Source organism: Cupressus sempervirens, chromosome 10 (assembly GCF_028749045.1).
Source record: "Cupressus sempervirens isolate cs-2001-9-10 chromosome 10, ASM2874904v1, whole genome shotgun sequence".
NCBI lineage: Eukaryota > Viridiplantae > Streptophyta > Pinopsida > Cupressales > Cupressaceae > Cupressus > Cupressus sempervirens.
The window spans coordinates 524,099,224-524,119,099 of record NC_143127.1 but is presented as its reverse complement, the minus strand read 5'-3'; the positions used below and the strand labels follow the sequence as shown (position 1 = coordinate 524,119,099).

At 34.1% G+C, this 19,876-nt stretch overlaps 1 protein-coding gene across 10 annotated transcripts in view; it reads left to right on the top strand.

Moving 5' to 3' along the window:
- The window catches only part of LOC149534952 (uncharacterized), a 78,891-nt gene that overhangs the window by 34,984 nt on the left and 24,031 nt on the right, over window positions 1-19,876 (top strand). For 6 of the 10 annotated variants that reach the window (XM_089803919.1, XM_089803918.1, XM_089803914.1 and 3 more), the window contains 2 exons: window positions 18,791-18,973; window positions 19,445-19,795. In XM_089803919.1, coding sequence (XP_089660045.1) covers window positions 18,826-18,973; window positions 19,445-19,795 — 499 coding nt within the window. In that variant the 5' untranslated portion in view covers window positions 18,791-18,825. The remainder of the gene's footprint in view (window positions 1-18,790; window positions 18,974-19,444; window positions 19,796-19,876) is intronic. The other 4 variants (XM_089803920.1, XM_089803921.1, XM_089803922.1 and 1 more) reach the window with 1 other exon arrangement.

The window sequence follows — 19,876 nt, the reverse complement described above, 5'->3', positions numbered from 1 at the left end:
ATCTTCAAAAAAAATTGAAAAAAAGCTTGAATAATTTCTTCAAGAACTTACAAAAATTCATCAAAAAAATAAATTCATCAAAATACTCAAGAATGGGGTTGATCACTTACCTTGAATGCTTGAGACTCCTTTGAGAAAGCTACATCTTGCCCTTCGATCAATCCTCTTTGAAAATGCTAAATTTAGTGTTCACAATACAAACTAGAGACCAAACGAGAAGTAGGCTGTAGCTGCAAACAATGTTCCAAAATGAGTTATGAAAGCTTCAACATTCACCTTTAGGGTCATTTTAAGGTTTCATTGCAAAAAATGGCCTAAAAAATCAATTAACACAAATGCAAATAAGGTAACTTAAGTTGTTTTTTGGTTTTTTTATTTGTTTTTGGTTGTTGGGCCTGCGCGTGCCTCCGAATGCGTTTGGAAGCCCTGTGGAGGCTTTCTGGAAGCCACCCACAGGCTTTTGGATGCGCATGCTAGCTTCCATGCACATCTGGAGGCTTGTGGGAAGCTTGTGGCTGGTTTCCGGGAAGCCTCTATTAAGATAATATTTTTAATATCTTTATTAAGATATTATCTCCTTAGTTAAATACTTTCTATAATGGTCAACTACTTGTCTGTAGTTCGTCTTTCAGTCTAGATAGGAATGTTTCCTATCTTGTCTCTTTTGTCTTTAGTCCAAATAGGAATGTTTCCTATCCTGTCTTCAGTTTTGTTTCTAATTTCGTTTTTAGTTTACATTGTTTCTTTTAGAAACATCCTTGTAATTCTTTATAAGGAACACATTTGTTCCTCTGTTAATAAATCAATCATTCGAAAATATGTTAATCTGCCAATTCTTGAATCTTGTAACATGGTATCAGAGCCAATACTTCAATTTTTTTTGAGAATTTTATAATTTCTTTGGAAATTATTTGCTCTAAAATTTTCGAAACTATCTCTCTTTTTTTTTGAAGTTCATTGCTGCCTGTTCTTGACTAGGGTTTCAAGAGACTGAAAAATCAAAATTCTGGAAGTTTTTTGGAGGTCGTTTTTTCTGCCCATTTGAAAAATGCGATTTCGTTTAGGTGTCTAAAGCTGCATTTTTTTATTGCTAAAAACCGGTGATTACTCTGCTGAATACTGAGTTTTGCTTGCGTTTTCCACATGATTTGCAAAGGAAATCAAGTCTGCAACCTACGATTTTCATCAAATTTGCGTCGGGAATTCTCCTTCACGTTTGGAGCCGCAAACATCTGCCAAAGCTTCCTATTTCTGCCTCAATCTTGCTGTGACCTCCACCCAACAACTGTAGCCCTAAATCCGACTAGTTCTTGGTCTGGTTTTGCAATGCTTTTTCTCAAATCCGCCATTTTTTGGAGCTTGTTTTGCAGCCAGATAGGGTTTTTCCCGAAATCCTAATTTTTTGGGTTAGAATTTTTTTTGTTTTCAGATTCTTGGTGGGTTTTTTGAGATCACAAATGGGTCTTCATCAGATTTTTCTGGGTGCCTCGTTTTTCGTGCCTCATTTTTTGAGCTAGCGGATCCAAAAAACGACAACATATTCCTTTTGGATTTTTTGAGCTCTCTTCTAGGTCACTTTCTGATTCTTCTGGGTCTTCCGTATTTTTTCCATGAAATTCGTGCCTACTGAATTTTAGTCTTGAAGTTTGTACCTGAATTCTTTGAAATGGCATCTTTGACTAATCTGATGTTGGAGGGTAGTCAACGATTCAATGGCCACAATTATAACACTTGGAAGCAGTGCATGCTGATTGTCTTCGAGTACCGTCGCCTGGATGAGCTTGTTCTAGGCACAAAGACTTGTCTGACCTCCGACCAAGCAGAAGAGGACAAGTTTGATGATCGCAGTCAAGAGGCTGTTATGCTTCTCAAGCTCTCTGTTATCGATGATCAGCTACCGCAGATTCCTTTCGACAAGTCAGCTGCAGAAATCTAGAAATATCTAGAGGAGCTACAGGAAACAACAAGTTGTCGAGCTTCCTGATCAAGGCGAAGTTACATTTTTCGCCTTTTGAATCTGTTTTTGTTTTTTTGAGTTTGTTGATTTTCTCCTTAAAAATCATTTCATGTTGTCTGTAATACACAAGGTTGCGTGAGATTCTGGGTTTTATCGTTTTTTCCACAAAAACGAAGTTTTGTAATTGCAATCTGTTTTGAGTCATAGCACTCTTCTGGCAAAGCTTCTTGGTTTCAACATTCTGTAGATCCAGGGAAGGTCTCAGTTATCATAAAATGTTCTGACATCTGTATGTTGACCATTAAGGGAGGGTATTAAGATAATATTTTTAATAACTTTATTAAGATATTATCTCCTTAGTTAAATACTTTCTATAATGGTCAACTACTTGTCTGTAGTCCGTCTTTCAGTCTAGATAGGAATGTTTCCTATCTTGTCTCTTTTGTCTTCAGTCTAGATAGGAATGTTTCCTATCCTGTATTCAGTTTTGTTTCTAATTTCGTCTTTAGTCTACGTTGTTTCTTTTAGAAACAACGTCCTTGTAATTATTTATAAGGAACACATTTGTTCCTCTGTTAATAAATCAATCATCCAAAAATCCGTTAATCTACCAATTCTTGAATCTTGTAACAACCTCCACAGGGCTTGCGGACGCATCCGACATCTGTCCGGATCAGCATCCAAATCCATAGGCCCGGGGGATGAATCCGTATCTCAGCTTTTTCCTAATGATAATTTTCTTTTTTTCGCTTATTTAATTTAATGACTTAAAACTAAAGAAAAATAATCAAAAGATTTTTTTATGTATACATTATTTTATTTTATTCCATATACAAACAATAATGTCATTAAGCTTTCATGCATTGAGAAAGAGTTCAAAGAAAGCTTAAATGTTTTTGGAAGCTAAGCATTAATTTGGAGAATAGTAATTTTGACTTGACCTGTCTAAAAATGATCTGTACTTGCTGTACAGTTCTCAATTTAAGCACACTATGTTTTTGTAAATTTACATGTTGATGCTCCAAACTCGTTTTGGCATTTTGGCAAAATACATTCACAACATCTTATGCCTTTTTACATTCACTGTAAATTTCTACTATAATGTTGACTTCTGAATCATATCTGCAACAAATGTACATTTACTAATGTTGACTTCAGAATCATACCTGCAACAAATACATTTACAACATCTTTTATGTACAATTTGTCTAATGCGCCAACTTCTTTTTACCATTTTTGTGCAATACATTTATAACATCTTATGCTTTTTTACATCCACTAAAATTCATGTTCTTTTTCAATCTAATGTGTGTGATGATGCTCCACTAGATGCTATTCATTCCATATGCTCAAACTAATATACACAGTCTTATTTCATTGGATGTCAATATTTCCAAATGCCAAAGTATAATGTTGTAGCTTGCATTCTATTCTTTATGGATTTTTTGTGCTTTCTCTGTGTACATAAAATATGTTGGAAGATAAATACCATGCCTTCAAAGTAAAGCTGTCCAATTACAAGAATCAAAGGGCTTTAGAAAAACAGCTCAATATGTCTGTGGTGCTTGGCACCAAATGCCTTATTTCAATCACAAAAAGGTTTTGCAAATTCTTTTTCTTGTATGAATTGTGTTGAAGAAAGAAAAGGATTATCTTCTGCATATTCATAGTCTTAGTTATGATCTTGAGATTTTTTGTGTTGCTGTAAGCTTTATGGAATTGCATGGTAATGCTCAACTCTTCTGCTTGACAAGTGAGATTTTTATCGTGATGGGTCTTGGGGATCATAATTTGGCTGCAATGCTAGTTAATTTTTGTCACCAAATTTAGATTTTAAGACAATGTGCTTTTGTGAATACGACAGAACATGGCAACTTCTATTGTCATCAACCTTCTACTGGATTGTATGCAGCGATCTATATGTGCTAAGCATCATTTATGCTTAATGATTAATTAAATGTATGTAATTAATTGCAAAAGCTCATCAATAAAAAAATCATATGTTGCATTTCTTCTTAATGCTAGCTATGGTATTGAAGTTTCTAAGCAACAAGAATTCAAAATTTTAAATATTATTACAACAATTTAACTTTTATTTTCTGCCAAAAGCAGGTTTTTCTTTTCTTTTCAAGGTCACATTAAAGATGTTGATTATATCTGAATAAATTGTATTTTTCCTACATCCAATCCATTAAGAATATAGTTTTATTTTTGAATGATCTTACAAATAGCTCTATTTTTGTATATGCACAATAAGATAATCTTTCATCAAACAACCATTCCAAATTACAATGCTATCTGTCATTCTATAGCTGGTTCCACTGCATAAGGCTTTTTAGCCAACATTATTTTTTGAAGTTTCCATTTCCATCTATATATCTCTACATTTGCTCCCCAACTTTTGGCAGGAACTTTGATGCATTGTGTCACTTGTTGATATAAAGATTGGCATCTATCACTGTAGTGCGATTGGGATAAATATTCAAGAAGTAATTTATCAGGTTGCAATTAACATTCCTGTGAATGAAGTTTGTGTGGAATATTGGAAGAGGAATATATTTCATAAATGGTGGTATCTCCTTGTAGTGTATTTGGGCACTGTTTTTTAGTGTTTGTGCTGAAATATTATAAGTTTTGACTGATGCTGAGTGGAGTATGGTGGAAAGAAATAATCCTTGCCGTGGATAAAATGTTACAACAGGGCAAGGATAGTTACCGTGAGAAGATAAGTAGATGTTTGGCAGAGACCTTCTGAGCCACTGCTGGGTGCTGGACTACAATCCGCACCATATGAGCCAAGTAAATGGAAGTTTTCTATGCTGTGGATTTATTGCATCAAGCTACTGAGTTATAGAAATGTGGATGGCTTTACGCAAATAGTTTTGACATGATAGAATCAATAGACAAGCTGTCAACAATCTCCGGGTGCAATCTTTGATATACAAATTTTTATATATCTGAAACAGCACAGCAGTCATTCTAGATGCAACTATCAGTGAAAACATGTAAAACACATTGCTGTTATCTCTACATCCAACTTGAAAACAGTCAACTGCAGGTTTCAGACCAAGGAACAGGGATTTACAGGTATCAAGCAAAGTGTTTGACTGAATTTCAGTTAGAGGATAAGTGCCTCAAGTCTTTGACACAGTACCTTAGCTATGCATGTGTGATTTGTGACAAAATTTTGGGTCGGTATTGGTGCAGTTTCTTACAGTGGGTTCTTATAGGAGATATAATAATATCTTCTGTAAAATACTGCAGTTCAAAGAAAAAGACAAGAACTCAGAACTTACAGTTCTACCTTGTTTAGCAAATTCAGAGGCAGTAGCTAATGGTTTGATATTCTGCTCTTTATATCACCTTCTTTTCAAAATATATTATTAAGGAAAATGAAGATAATGACACAATAAAAAATAGTGATTTTTTCTCAAAAGAATTTGATGACACATTTAATGGGGCATCAACTAATGGTCCTGTGGGAAGAAAGGGAAGTGGGAAATTGGTTCTATATAATTGGTTTACAATTAAAGTCCATTAAATTTCTTGACTGTGTTCTCTCCAAGTTGGAGGAATTAGATTCATATTAGTCAAAAGTAGATTAGTCAGATTAGAGGATTTTTAATTGGGCTCTGCAGCCCTCAATGCTGGCTTTGGTCTAACACAGATAATTGGAACACCCTTGTGAACAGTTGAGACTTGCAGCTGCATTTTTTCACGGTAAGAATAACTGCACCTACAGCACCCTATACTGATGACATATTGAAGAAGATTCTATAACTGATTGTGGAGAGCCTACATGGGTCACAGGGTATGAAAGCCCTTATCTTTGGTAGAGGTCTAAGATTTTAGAAACTATGGCAAGAAATAGACCATTTATCATTATGTTGGATCTCAAGTGTGAAAAAATGATTTTAAAAATATTTCAATGCTTCTTAACTGGAATCAGGAAGTATCATTTGAACAAAGTGAGAGCTTATATGCAAACCATTATGTCCTTAAACTTAGATGATACCAATGATATTCGCAAATAGTTCCAATCAGACTTGTTGGCCATTTGGAGGAAGGAATAGGCTATATCACCTATTGCTTATGGGTTCTCCATAAGATAAAATTGAAAGGTTCCAAGAGCATGACTGAAAATGAACTAATATTAATGGGCTTACAAGTTGAAGGGTCTCCCAAAAAATGTAAGAACCAAATGACAACGGAGCAGATTTATTTCACATAACAGAGCATATGGGCACCTGGTCACACTTGTGGGGTTGGTAAATAAGACAACCAAAGAGGTTCTAACCAACAATGGAGAAGATAGGAATGCCACAATTTTGTTTCAACAAAATAACACAAATGCTCGCAAGAATAAGGATTCAACTATTGTTGTAAATAATGGATATACAAATCTCTATATAGGTGACGTAGTAACTGTAAGTGAACAAATTTCTTGGTGAGGATGACCTTACTCAAGGAGAGAGCATTTTGGAGACTCAAGATGTTTCCAATGAAGTGTATGCATCTTCCAATGATAAAAATTTGCTTGAAATTGATGACATAGCAGCAGTCTTGACTCAGCATGTAGATTAATTAAACAAGAAGTCTGATTCCTATGATGACATTGAGAACACCCTTGAAAGGTATGATGAAGCATTTGTTTTTAATAGCAGCAGTACACTTATGCATGATGCTACTTTAGAGGACCAATCAATAATGCATACCAAGATGATGGTGTTGTGACTCTTACTGTAACATACACTTTTCTTGGGTCTTAACTAACATCATATCATATTAAGGAAATATAGTTAATACTTCATAGTTATAGGAAGATAATTATAATAGATACGTTCATGTGAATGAGATTAACGGTTACAATTAGTTAAACAAAAATTTCATAACTAACAAGCGAAGACACTGTCAATGAATTCGACACGGAATTTAAAATCTACATATCGTAGAATTCAAAACCGAAATCCGTCTAGGGTGCTTCTACAAAACCCATGTTAGTCTATAAATACCGCTTAGAAAACAAATAGCTATACCACTTTGTCAAAATGACAAATACCATCAAATACCACTGTATCATTTAGGGCATCAAATACCATTGTATCAATTAGAGCATCAATTACCATTGTATCAATTAGGGCAACAAATACCATTGTATCATCCCTTTTCTATCGATTACTAACTATGGCAACAATATGCAATTAGAGGATACATTCATATTCATTATCCACATAAATGCAAGACAGAAATAGCAATCCATTAGTTAAACCTATCTCTTGCATATAGATATATTCCATGTTTAGTTGGAAGATTAACCGATCTAACTATTTACCAATTAAATTGACGAGAAAGGTTGCTTTCATTAAAGGAAATAACTGATTCAACAATATAAATCAATCCATCATATCTTCTACTTGTATAAACATCATAAAAGTAAATACCTATTATCAATGAATGTTTGAATGCATAACTTATCTTTGCCTGGTGCATGTCTCAACATCTTGTGGAGAGGGGAAACATTGTCAGGGGCTTAACCTCCCAACCCCGGACCTTAAACTTATCCCCACACTTTCTCTAACTAGAAAGACCCTCCCTATCTAGAATAGACATGGAGCAACTTGATTAGCCATTGAGCATCCTGGTACTTAATTCCACTACTCAACTTGAGAACTGAGTATACTTGGACAATCATGAGTTGACTTGGATGTTTTAGTAATTTCTTTTTAAGATGTTAATGAAATTTGAGAATCTGATCATAGTTTGTTCGTCCTTGTAGGATTCCTCTCCTCATCACCCATTCACACAGCTTCACTAGCCTCGGGTGCATCACAGGAGACTGCTATAATAATGGGATCTTTAACATATGGTTTCCTTGAATACCTTTCTAATTCTTACTACAGCTAGTATACAACAAATACTAGTGAGTAAGTCAGAGTATCATAATATAGGATTCATATTCTCACAAGATTACTTTATGCATAATATAGTGAAGAACATGTTATGGAACTATGATCTGCCCTTGTTTATTTTCATGCAAGATTAGAAATAAAAGAAAGAATTAGAGTTTATGCCTTATATAGAAAAAATAGCTCTGCGTGTAACATACATATTACGCATTTACAAATGATTGAAAACAATTACAATGATGTCCATCACGCATGAGGGTGTGAAGCTGTATTAGTAATATCACCCGAGAATCACAAACAAAGAATAACAAAGAGAAGAAACAACTCATGTGCTTTCAAAATCGATAAGCTCTTGTCCTTTTGGTTACGGCCAGTATGCATCATACAATCATGCCATCGTGGAAAATATATCTTTTCAACAATCCGCAAGATGAGAACAAATAAAAGGGAGCTAATTCATGATCTGAATATGCTGGTTATGATTAATATCATTGCTTGGCTACCACAACCTTCCATCTTGCAACTAACTTCTGAATCGTAATTTAAAATTGGTAATAATAGCAAGTCTTCGACGTAGAGCAATCAAGAGTGGTTTAGAAATGAACTTTCCCCTAGCATAATAACTAAGGCAGCGGAGAGTGTATAATATCTCCCCGTGCGCTCCATTGGTTATCAAGAAGAAAATATGTGGCAGAGAGTTACAAAGTCAATGCTCAAAGAAGTTGAAGCCACCGATTCAAATATTTGACTTATTATCTTCCAAGTAATAAGCTTGATGAAAGAAGAAAGAATAGTAATAATAATAATGGCTCATCCTCCTAATGTTTTAATATATAGGCACCATGGTATCTACATCTACCTATATTTGCACGTACACCTACACATATACATGCATAAATTTCAATTGTATATTTCTCATGTATACGTTCTTAATTTGATTTCCACATATATACATATACATACATGTACAAGTATAGATATCTAGGCATCATGGTGTCGATATAGTAAGACATGCCTAACAGACCAGGAGGTTCCTCAAGTATCTCAATTAATAAAGGTAACAACTTGTTCTCACTTTAATAAATGCTTAGTGTTCTCTTTTACTATTGAATGATATGTAATTTAATAGGTTAGCTCATGGTCGTCCAATGTACACTCTTGCTTGCCTAGTTGTTTATCCTTAGCCATTGTGGTTCAAGACTCATACCTATTTGCTCAGTGATGGTGGTGCTCCCCCATGCCCAATTCCTTTCTAGCAATGCTTCCCCAATTCGCCATGCTCTTGCAAGAGAATTCTCCACGATTATATCATATTTACCATAACAAGTTATTATTCATAAACCATCATAATGATTTACTATCATGCCAACTTCATATGAATTTATAATGATTAACCATCTTACCATTTCACATGATCATAACAAATTTGAACTGTCAAGTGACTTCATGTGAAATCTCAATGGCTATATGAACATTTTAAATTGGGTCAAAAATTCGGATGTAACGTACCCTTCCCCTTGTGTTTCATCGTCCTCAATAAACTTGAAATTTTAACGAACATTATAAAGGAGCATTTAAGATTGGGCCAAAAACTGGGATGTAACACTTAATAAAAAATCAGATAAAGATCACCAACAATATGTGATGTAGAAGCATCTTGAGTGTAAAGGCAATCTTGCCTCACCCAAAAATATTTCTGGTTTTTCTTTTTCAATAAGGGCTATCTCATTGCATAATATTGCTTGCATGATTTGGGACCCATGCACAATTTGCAATGTTGTGTTTTGGTCACATGTTTGGAGTAGCGGGTTGATTTCTAGAGTTAGTACTATTACCCACTTCTCGATCAACTTATACATGGATTTAAATTCTTCTCTTAGATGAGTTGGATGGACTCTATGGTTCAACACTTGAGTAATTCTTGTTTGAGGATTGATGGTAGGTATGATCTGATCATAGGAGATGGATTTTCAGCTATTTCTTTACTCATGATTCTTATTTATTTAGTAGAATTTCAAACTGATTACTATTGCACTAATTCCGTTACATCATTGTTGTTGACCTCAACCTTTGAGCAATTTGATCTTGTGCACTTGCAGAACTTAGAACAACTAGTTGTGGGACATCTTGTGGGCACAACTCAATTATTCTTCAATTCCATTTGGGAGAATATGGGTTACTATGGTCACTTAATAACATCAACTGTTAAGAATAATAACCAAGATAAACCTACAGGTCTGATAGTACAGACCGTACTTCCTCTTAATAGAAATGTATCTCTAATGTTGGCATTTAATGATATATATCTCTCTCCGATAGGTGCCAAGTTTGGAAGGGTTATGTCCCTTGAGGGACATACCCTTTAGAAAGGATATATAAGTAGGTTGTAAATGTAGATTATAGGACTCATAGTTACATCAGTCTACTCCAATAAGCATTTTATATGCTGCAATTTATATTTGAGATTCTCTATCACAATAAAATGTTAAATATTCAGTATTGTATCTGCATTATAATAAGCACTAATTTCATCAATATTCATACTACTTAGAAGATCATTCTCAACATATAAGACTGGATTAAAAGTCTGATTAAGAGATAAGGATTTAGTAGAAACTTTACATGGTATCAGAGCTCTGGTAATCGAACCTAGGCTCTGCTAAATTTTAGTAATCAGACTTTGTCCACATCAAGCAACAATCTTCTATCTTCCATGGCTTACACAATTCGACCTGAGGGCAGATTTGATGGGAAAGAGCACTTTGAAGCCTAGAAGTTTAGAATCATTATGATTCTTGAAGAGAACAATGTAAAACAATTCATTAATGGAGCATCCAAATAACCCCCAGTTGAACCTCACAAATCTATCTGGAGTAGAGGAAATAGAAAAGCTATTCAAATAATCCTTGATGGAGTTAAAAATGATATTGTAATTATGCTTACAAAACATCAAACTGCCTTTGATATGATGAATGCATTATGAAATGCCTACGAAGTAAACAATGCAACCAGGGTTCTTGCACTAAAAAGGCAAATGAATCACATTTAGATAAAGAAAGGAGAATCGACAAGTTCTTACTTCTTAAGAGTTGCCGGCATTAGAGATGAACTATCAAGCATAGGAACCATCATTAGTGACACATAATTAACACTTATGGCTATAGATGGATTGCCAGATTTATGGGAGACATTTGCACAAGGAATAAGTGCCAGAGATCAGGGCCCAGACTTTAACATACTCAAGAGTGATCGTCTTCAAGAGGAATCCAAAAAACTAAAGAAAGGAGGGAAACCAAAAGTAGAAGATGAAGAACTTCATGTTCTTAATACAAACTCCTATAAAGGCAAAAAAAAACATTTCAAGAAGAAAAAGGGAAATCAAAAGAATGAAAGCCCAAGAAAGATCTATATAAAATAAAGTGTTTCAAATGTGAAAAATTTGGACACTGTAGATCTAATTGTCCTGAAAATTCTGAACAACAGGAAAATTGTACAAATGTCATTAGAGAAGAAGATACTTATGATCTTGAGAACTGTGTTTTGTATTCCTTTCTATCAAATGAAATTTCAAATAAAGCATGGGTAATTGATAGTGGATCTTCTAGACATATAACAGGATACAAAGAAACTCTAGATAAACTCTGGGCAAACCTATGTCTTCTCCAATGGAGACTAATCTATATAAACTTAAGGAAGCAGCTGCAGAATCACCATCCATAGATTCTACTCTCTACAGACAGATGATTGGGTGTCTTATGTACTTAGTAAATACAAGACCAGATATTTGCTATGCAGTTAATGCCTTAAGTCAGTTTATGTGTGAACCGAAGGAGATTCACCTAGTCGTAGTTAAACACATTATGAGATACAAGGGACTCTTAATCTCGGACTCAAATATGAGAAAGTTGCTTTAGACTTACATGGATTCACTGATTCAGATTGGGATGGAAGTGTTAAAGACAGGAAAAGTACTTCAGGATGCTGTTTCAGTTTGGGATCAGCAATGATATCTTGGATATGTAGAAAGCAGTCTTCAGTAGCACAGAGTTCCACAGAAGCCAAATACATTGTAGTAGTGATGGCCTCCCGAGAAGCAGTATGGCTGAGGAAGTTGCTTGTGGGATTATTTAGGCAAGCTATGAATCCCACGATTATTCATTGTGATAATTAGAGTTCCATCAAGCTCTCAGTGAATCCAGTTTTCCATGACAGGTCCAAGCATATTGAAATTCCTTACCATTATGTAAGAGATATGGTAGACAGGAATTCTGTAAAATTGGAATACATTTTCACTGCAAATCAGACAATAGACATACTCACCAAACCTCTATCTAGAGGGAAGATAGAACACTTCAGGAGGAGACTTGGTATGGTTGAGTTGTAATCCATTTGTACTCTCTTCATTGTTAATAAAATAATTTTATTTTGTTAGGCTATTGACTGTTATGGGCTCCACCATTTGTATTCATTATTTTAAGAGGTGATGATCTCTTAGATAATGTGCTAAACAATAGAGTTATACTGTAAGATCTAGATGAGTTCGAGATCATATTGTGATGTTGACATTGCTATGTTCATGGGTCACAAATTGGATAAAGGAAGAATCTTAGTATTCTCTGGGTTTATCCTGTATTCTGGTAGATCATAAAACTCAAGATCATGTTGTGATATGGAAATACCAGTTTCTGTGAAATCATAACTTGGATAAATGAAGAGATTACTTTTCAAATTTATCCTGTATAATATCACTAGTGGCAATGATTTGTCATATCATAGATTTAGTAATATGACTTTGTATCATATGTTCTATGATACCACATACTAAGAAGAGACAGACAGATATAGAGTATTAATTCTTCCTTATTCATCTGTATTGGTGTTGCTAGATATAATATCTCTCTGCAGGATTATCAGGTTAAGAGGGAGTGTTAAGAATATTAATCAAGATAAACCTACAGGTCGGACAATACAAACTATACTTCCTCATAATAGTAATATATCTTTAATGTTGGCATTTAATGATATATATATATATATATATATATATATATATCTCCTATAGGTGCCAAGTTAGGAAGGGTTATGTCCCTTGAGGGACATACCCTTTAGAAAGGATATATAAGTAGGTTGTAAATGCAAATTATAGGACACACAGTTACAGCAGTCTGCTCCCATAAGCATTTTATATCCAGCAATTTATATATGAGATTCTCTATCACAATAAAAGGTTAAATATTCAGTATTGTAACTGCATTATAATAAGCACTAATTTCATCAATATTCATACTACTTAGAAGATCATTCTCAGCATATAAGACTAGATTAAAAGTCTGATTAAGAGATAAGGATTTAGCAGAAACTTTACATCAACATGTGTGCCTTCAAATAATGATGGGCTGTTTGCATTTAGTTTGGTTTGTTGGAATAGTTGTTTTTCCTTCACTAGTGTTTGGAGGCCAATTGTTGATGTCATGATTTCACTGGTTGATCATAGGAGTGGTACTTGAATCATGATTATTAGGGAGTTTTTGAAGGTGGTCTCTCTTGCGTTACCTTTATTGGATATATATCATGGCATTGATCTCAATGCTCTTAGAGTTTTCAAACCTACGAGAGTTGTTATAGATTACACCACAAGCTCAGGATGGGCTGATATATTTTATTGTGTGCCTATGATTGGTGTTATGCACTTCCATGGGAGATCATTCACAGTTAGAGAGTTGTTCAATGTTGATAGTTGTTGATATGTGGTGGCTGATCAGGGAAGTACTGTACGCTTCATAAAGTCTTTGGGGTTTGGGGCATTAACCCCCAATTTTTTTTCCTGGTTGACTTGTCACGGATTTTTGAGTTGACTCGTCAACCATTTCCCAACATTGACTCATCAAGGGCTTTTTTAGGTTAACTTGTCAAAATTATCTGACCCTAATTTTGCAAGCAGCAAAAGCTTGTATAAAATGGCTTAGGGTAAGGGATTTCATGATGTGTGATGTGATAGTAGCTTCTTGTGACAATATTGAGCTATAAGGGATTACAGATTGTAATCAGGTTGTAATCACTGGATAATAAGAATATTGGACTTACTGTTTGGTGGACGTAGTCCAAGGATTGGGTGAATCACGTTAAATCTTTTTGTCTTGTGTTATGTTTTGTGTGCTTTATTATTTTCTAAAATTAGTTATATTTGTATGTAATTGTTATTTCTGTCTCTTTAAATCCTAACAATAGTTCCTTGAGATACTACTATCTCATCATATTTGATACTGTTGACGTGATAATTTGAGGTCCTGACATTGGCATGGTGTAAGACTAGGAAGAGAGTGAGAATGCATAAATGAGAGAACCACAAATCTCATACAAGATTATGCAAACTATTCTAATTCAAACATAAAAGCAACTTAAAGAAAAAGAGAATTAAACAATGAAAACCCTTGTCAAGTTTAGCTCCTATGCTCTCCTTTCTTCTCAAAGATTTGAAGTTTGATGTAGCTCTTGATCTTGACAAGATGTACCCATAAAATGATAGCAAGATGATAATGGTATGATGATGACAAAATGCAAGATAGTACTAGGAGAATGTGGTTAGCATTACAAGTGCACAATGGCTTAATTTAAATAATTTTGAAGCCAAATGCAAAAATTGGAGGGAAAAGGAGCAACTAAAAAATTGTCATAATTTAAAGATTTAAATTAGAAAATATGTTATAAAATGACACATTATGACAAATTGTAAGAGATGTGCATAGAAACATGTAAAAACATTTGGTAGATGAAGTGGAAAATAAAAGGGAAGGTGTAAGAAAAGGAATGGAAAGTGTTAAGAGTTAGAAAAAGGAAAGTGTAAGAGTGGAAGCTAGAAAATAGGAAGTGGAAGCACAATTAGTGGGAAATGTAAGAGTTAGAATTTTTGAATTTAAAATCTCATAAATCCTTTAAAAAAATGGAAATTAGAATTTAGGAAATATGAAATTCCCAAAATTCATGAAAATGGAACAATTAATTAATATATATTAATTAATTGTGAAAAGTTAGGAAAATGGGAAATTAGAACTTGGGAAATAGGAAATTCCCCAAATTCAAGGAAAATGGAACAATTAATTAATAATTATTAGTTAATTGGATATAATTAATAAAAGAGGATGAATTAATAAGATGAAATAGATTAAATGATTAAGACATAGAAATGAACCATGGGTTATTTATTCCTATGGGGAAAATTAATAAAATGATTGACCAAAATGATAAATTAAATACAAGGAATAACGCTATTAAAGGATTGTGATAGAAATGCATATCGAGTTGATGATGTAGAATATGACTAAATTGACGATCAAATTGATTGGATAAATGATGCCAAATTGATTGATGACTTGTCATGGACACATGACAAGGATTGATGACACAAGACATTTAACAGACTTTGCAAATGCCATAGGTTGATTGAAAAGATTGATGACATTTCAAGGACACATGACAGAAATTAATGACTATTGATAAGGCATTGAAGGATGTACCAATGCCTAAAGGGTCGATGGTGATGATTGATTAGGGTTGATTTCAATTAATTTTGATGACATTGGAATGGGTTTGAACCGATTTCAAAAGGTTTAGATTAAATATAGATCGATTCAGAGATGATTTGATGAAAAACATGTAGAAAGATATTTAGAGAACATTGTGAAATAAGTCTGAATGATGATTGAGTTGGCCAAAAGATTGAAGTTAGTGAACTGAGAAAATGTTACAAATTTGGATGCAAAGGTGATGAAAGAGTAGGCACAAACCATTTTTGAGCGTGTACACATGGTTAGTGCATTACTTCAGTGGTATTTTTCTGAGTTGCTTCATGATTTTGAACATGTTATTTCCATCAGAGTAGTGTAGCAGATTGGCAGAGTAACAATCTTGAGTTTGATATGAGATCCAAGCATTTTGGTTTCAGCATGCAGATGCAAGCTGCTTGAGGGCAAGGAATCTTTGGGAGGGGAGGATTAAAATGTCCCCTTTTGGGGACATTAGAAGTCAATTAAATAATTAATGACAGAGAGGGCAGTCATCAAGTAGTCGTCTACGTTTGAGGTCAAATAACAACTAATCATTGATGTAACTGAGATCAAAATTTATCCAAATTTTAAGAGGGAAATCGCCAAATAGTTTTCTAAGTTTGAGATCAAATATTAGCCAAGCTATGAAGTAATTGAGATCAAAATTTATCATACTGCAATCTAGCTGTTGTTAGGAATTTTGTCAAAGTGGAAGCCATTTTGAAGTGCTCAAGGACTTTCATTGCAATTGAGGCAAGGGGTTTTATCGGGGTAATTCAATATTTGGGAAAGCTTATCAAACCATATTCCACTATTTCAATGTTTTATATTCCACAAGGGCAAATTGTTAGGACTTTATGAGGGGTAGAATTCAACAAAAGAAATTTGTTTAGCTGAAGTAAAAGATTTGCAAGCCACTAGTTTTGGCAACGCCCAACTTGCAACTACTATTTTAGGTGGAGACAAATGTTAAGAATAAAATTATATATATTAAAATATAAATAAAAAATTATTGATGTACACTATAAATTCTACATTATTTATAATTTATAATTTATTATATATAATTATTAATATATATTAATAGTCAATAATAATTATTAGCAGTGGGTGGACCAGGTAAAGAACAAGGGGAAAACTGAACAGGAAAGTGATCGTTGCGGCAAAAAATACGGAGAAGGACCTTGAGGTTGCTGAGATCCAGGCAGCCAAGCTCCTGGAGGAATTGGTTTGGTCCAGGTTCTCTGTGTGCTTTTTTGTTTTTTGCTTTTGCTGATCTGGTCTGTGTGCTAGGTTTTGGTTTTGTGCTGGTTTTTGGTTTTAGGATGCTGGAAATTACAAAGTTTTATCTTTTGCCAGCACTGTTGTAATTTTGGACTCCATCATTTTTATATTTGTACTTTGAAACTATTGGGTTTTGGGTCCCTGTAAAACCTGATTTTACCTTAATCCAAAATAGTCAATGATATTTAAATTTTGTAACTATTTTATAATATTAATTATAAAGTATAGGGTTCCCTCTGGTCTAAATGCCATCTATAATAATGCAGAATAGTTAGAATGCTAAAATTAGTGTACAATTTTAATTATATATTTGTTCACATCAAAATCCATGGGTTGAGGCATTGAGAGAGTTCGAGTTATATTGAAGCTGCAAATTGGAGCAGGTTCAGGTGCTTTGATGCTTTCTCACATGTCCCAGTGCAATTTAGGATGATTGAGGTGCTTTCAAATTTGCTTTATGACTGCCGTTGCTCATCCTGGTCTTCTGTTTGGGGTTCTTTTAAGATTAGAAAGAAAACTAAGGGATAAAATAATAAATTGTTTACATGCCCATTACGTACTAACTTTGACTCCTTCCTGGAATCAGTCCTTTCCTAGGTGATTTGACAATTTTGTAAGTTTTTCTAGAGTTTTGCAGGCCTTTTCCATTTTGGTTTGCCATTTATTAGAGATTTTAACATAATTTTATTGCACTTAAAATGAAAAAAAAATTGAAAATTGGGTCAGAGTTGTCAACAGTATTTTCATGAATTGGGATCTCTTAAGGGGAAAAGTTGAGTGGCTCCAGGATTCGTGTATAATTGCATTTTTATGCAGATTTTGCTTCTCTGACTATTGCATAACATTTTCTGAGTGATTTGACAATTTTGCAAGTTTTAATAGGGCTTTGCAGGCCGTTTGCATGTTTTCCTGCCATTTATTATTGATTTAAATTAATTTTGTTGTACTTCAAATGCAAAAAATCATTGAAAATTGGGTCAGAGTTGCCAACAATTTTTTCATGAATTGTAATCTTTTAAGGGAAATAATTGACTGACTCCATGATTTGCAATTAATCGGGCATAATTGCATTTTTAATGAAATTTGGCTTTTCTGACTGTTACATGACAATGCAAGTGTGAAATGATTAACATGTTAATTTTTATTTGGTTTTTGGGAGTGAGAGAACAATTTTTTATGTTGGATTCCCCCCTCTCCTCCCTTACCCTGGCAACAGGGGAGTATAAAAATGCATCCCCAAGCACATTGATTATATGCTATGACATAATTTACTTCCAAAAAGTTTATCCATTATATCATAGATTGTTGCAAAGTTTGACAAGGAAGAAATGCACATGTTTTTGTTTAATGTGTGCTGTGGTGGAAATGTTAGGGATATGCTTCAGTTGAATTGTGGATTTTAATAGTCGTTCTCATTGTAACAGTGTGTGACGCTAAGAATTCTATCATTATTAGAAAAAGGATAGTTGTCTTTTCCCTTTCTCAGCCATAACCAGGCATTTTTTTAATCTATATAAAAAGTAATTTTCTCTTAATGTTGCCGGATGATCCAAGGATGATAATTCTGATTGATACTAGAATTACACCTCAGCAGCATGGTAATAATTCTAGCATTTTCTTTTATTCCATTTAGTGTTTCTGTTTTCTCAGTGGTACTTAACAACATATTTTCAAATGTTCTTTGTTGAGCTATTTTTTCCCAAAGTTCCTTTCATGCATCAAAACTCCAAAAAAACATTGACCTGTTTCGACTTACTGATGCTTCACCTTTTTCATGGCATTAAATAGCATTTTCATGGCTTGTTGGAAAGTCTTATCTTGTGCTACTTGTGATTCATCAATCTCCATCTTATGCTTAGTAGATATGGTCTCTGTTAAATATATTTTAATCTGGACAACAATTGCTGAGAAATGATCATCATACCTTTGAAGAAGATCATTATTCTGTCTAAAGCAGAGTTGCATTTTGCTATGCCATATATGCTGCATTTTGAATAGTGTTTTAGTCAAGTTTGTGAGTAGCAATGAGGTAATGAAAGGAAACAAGGAAAGATTGCAAGGTCTGTTTGTTCACTTGTTCCCCTTGTTCAAATTGATAGTGACTGCAGAATCACAAGCAGTGCCAACAAAATCAATGGGAAAGAAAGGTGTCAAAAGAGGGAGGCAAACTGCAGCAAAGAAAGAACTATCACCCTCTCTGAAAAATGATGAAAATCCAAGGATTGACACACACGATAAGGACCTGGATCAAAAACAGTTAGCAGAGCTCAACCATTGTGAAGGTTTGCTTACTACACCCATTTTGAATCTCACAAGCTAGATTGATTGAAGTTTTCATGTGAGGGACTAATTTTTGTGCCTTTGAGTTCTTGTGAGTCTGTTTCTGCATGGGTTGATTTGAAAGGCTTGCTATGGTTTATTTATACTTATAGCATAAAAATGATTATCCTTTGTTATTGTGTTGGAATGCCTCAGCAGTCTGTACTTTGTTTGATTTTGTCTAAGAAATCAGTGATTGCCTACTTTTATTTGCGATCCTTATGAGGAGAATATATCATGGCATTTTCTCTGTCCATATTTAATGCTTCCTCATAATTAACAAGTTTTTCCATAATTATAATCTATCTTGTATGTTTGAATTTCTTACTAATTTAATTTTCTGTAATAGTGATAAGATTAAGCTTTTTAAATGTTTTGTTAATTGGAATATAAACAAATTTTAATTTCATATGATATGATTTGGCATGGTTCAGCTGAACGCCGAATTACTGCCATCCAAGCAATTTGTGATGCACAGATTGAACATGTGCTTACTCAATTGAGAGTGGCACGTTCAATGTTTTCAAACGAACAACTTAGCATGCCACTTCCACAGTTCCTGAAAGAATACTGCCCAAACACTGTTGCAATCAAGAACCCAGAGGGGGTAATTGAGCTTGAAAGAAAGACTCAAAAGTATGATGCAGATGAAAGTCATGTTGGCGAGGGAGAGTGGCGGAAGTCACTTGGGTGTCAGGGTTCTTTTGAACAGCAATCAGTTTCTGTTGATGACCAAACTCCAGTGATTCCGACACCTGTTGGTTTTCACTTTACTAGTTCTGCAGGTTGGAAACAAGCACTTGTAATATGCTTGTCATTTTGAGGGTTTTATAAACTAGGTCTTGCCAGGATTTTTTTTCTTTATT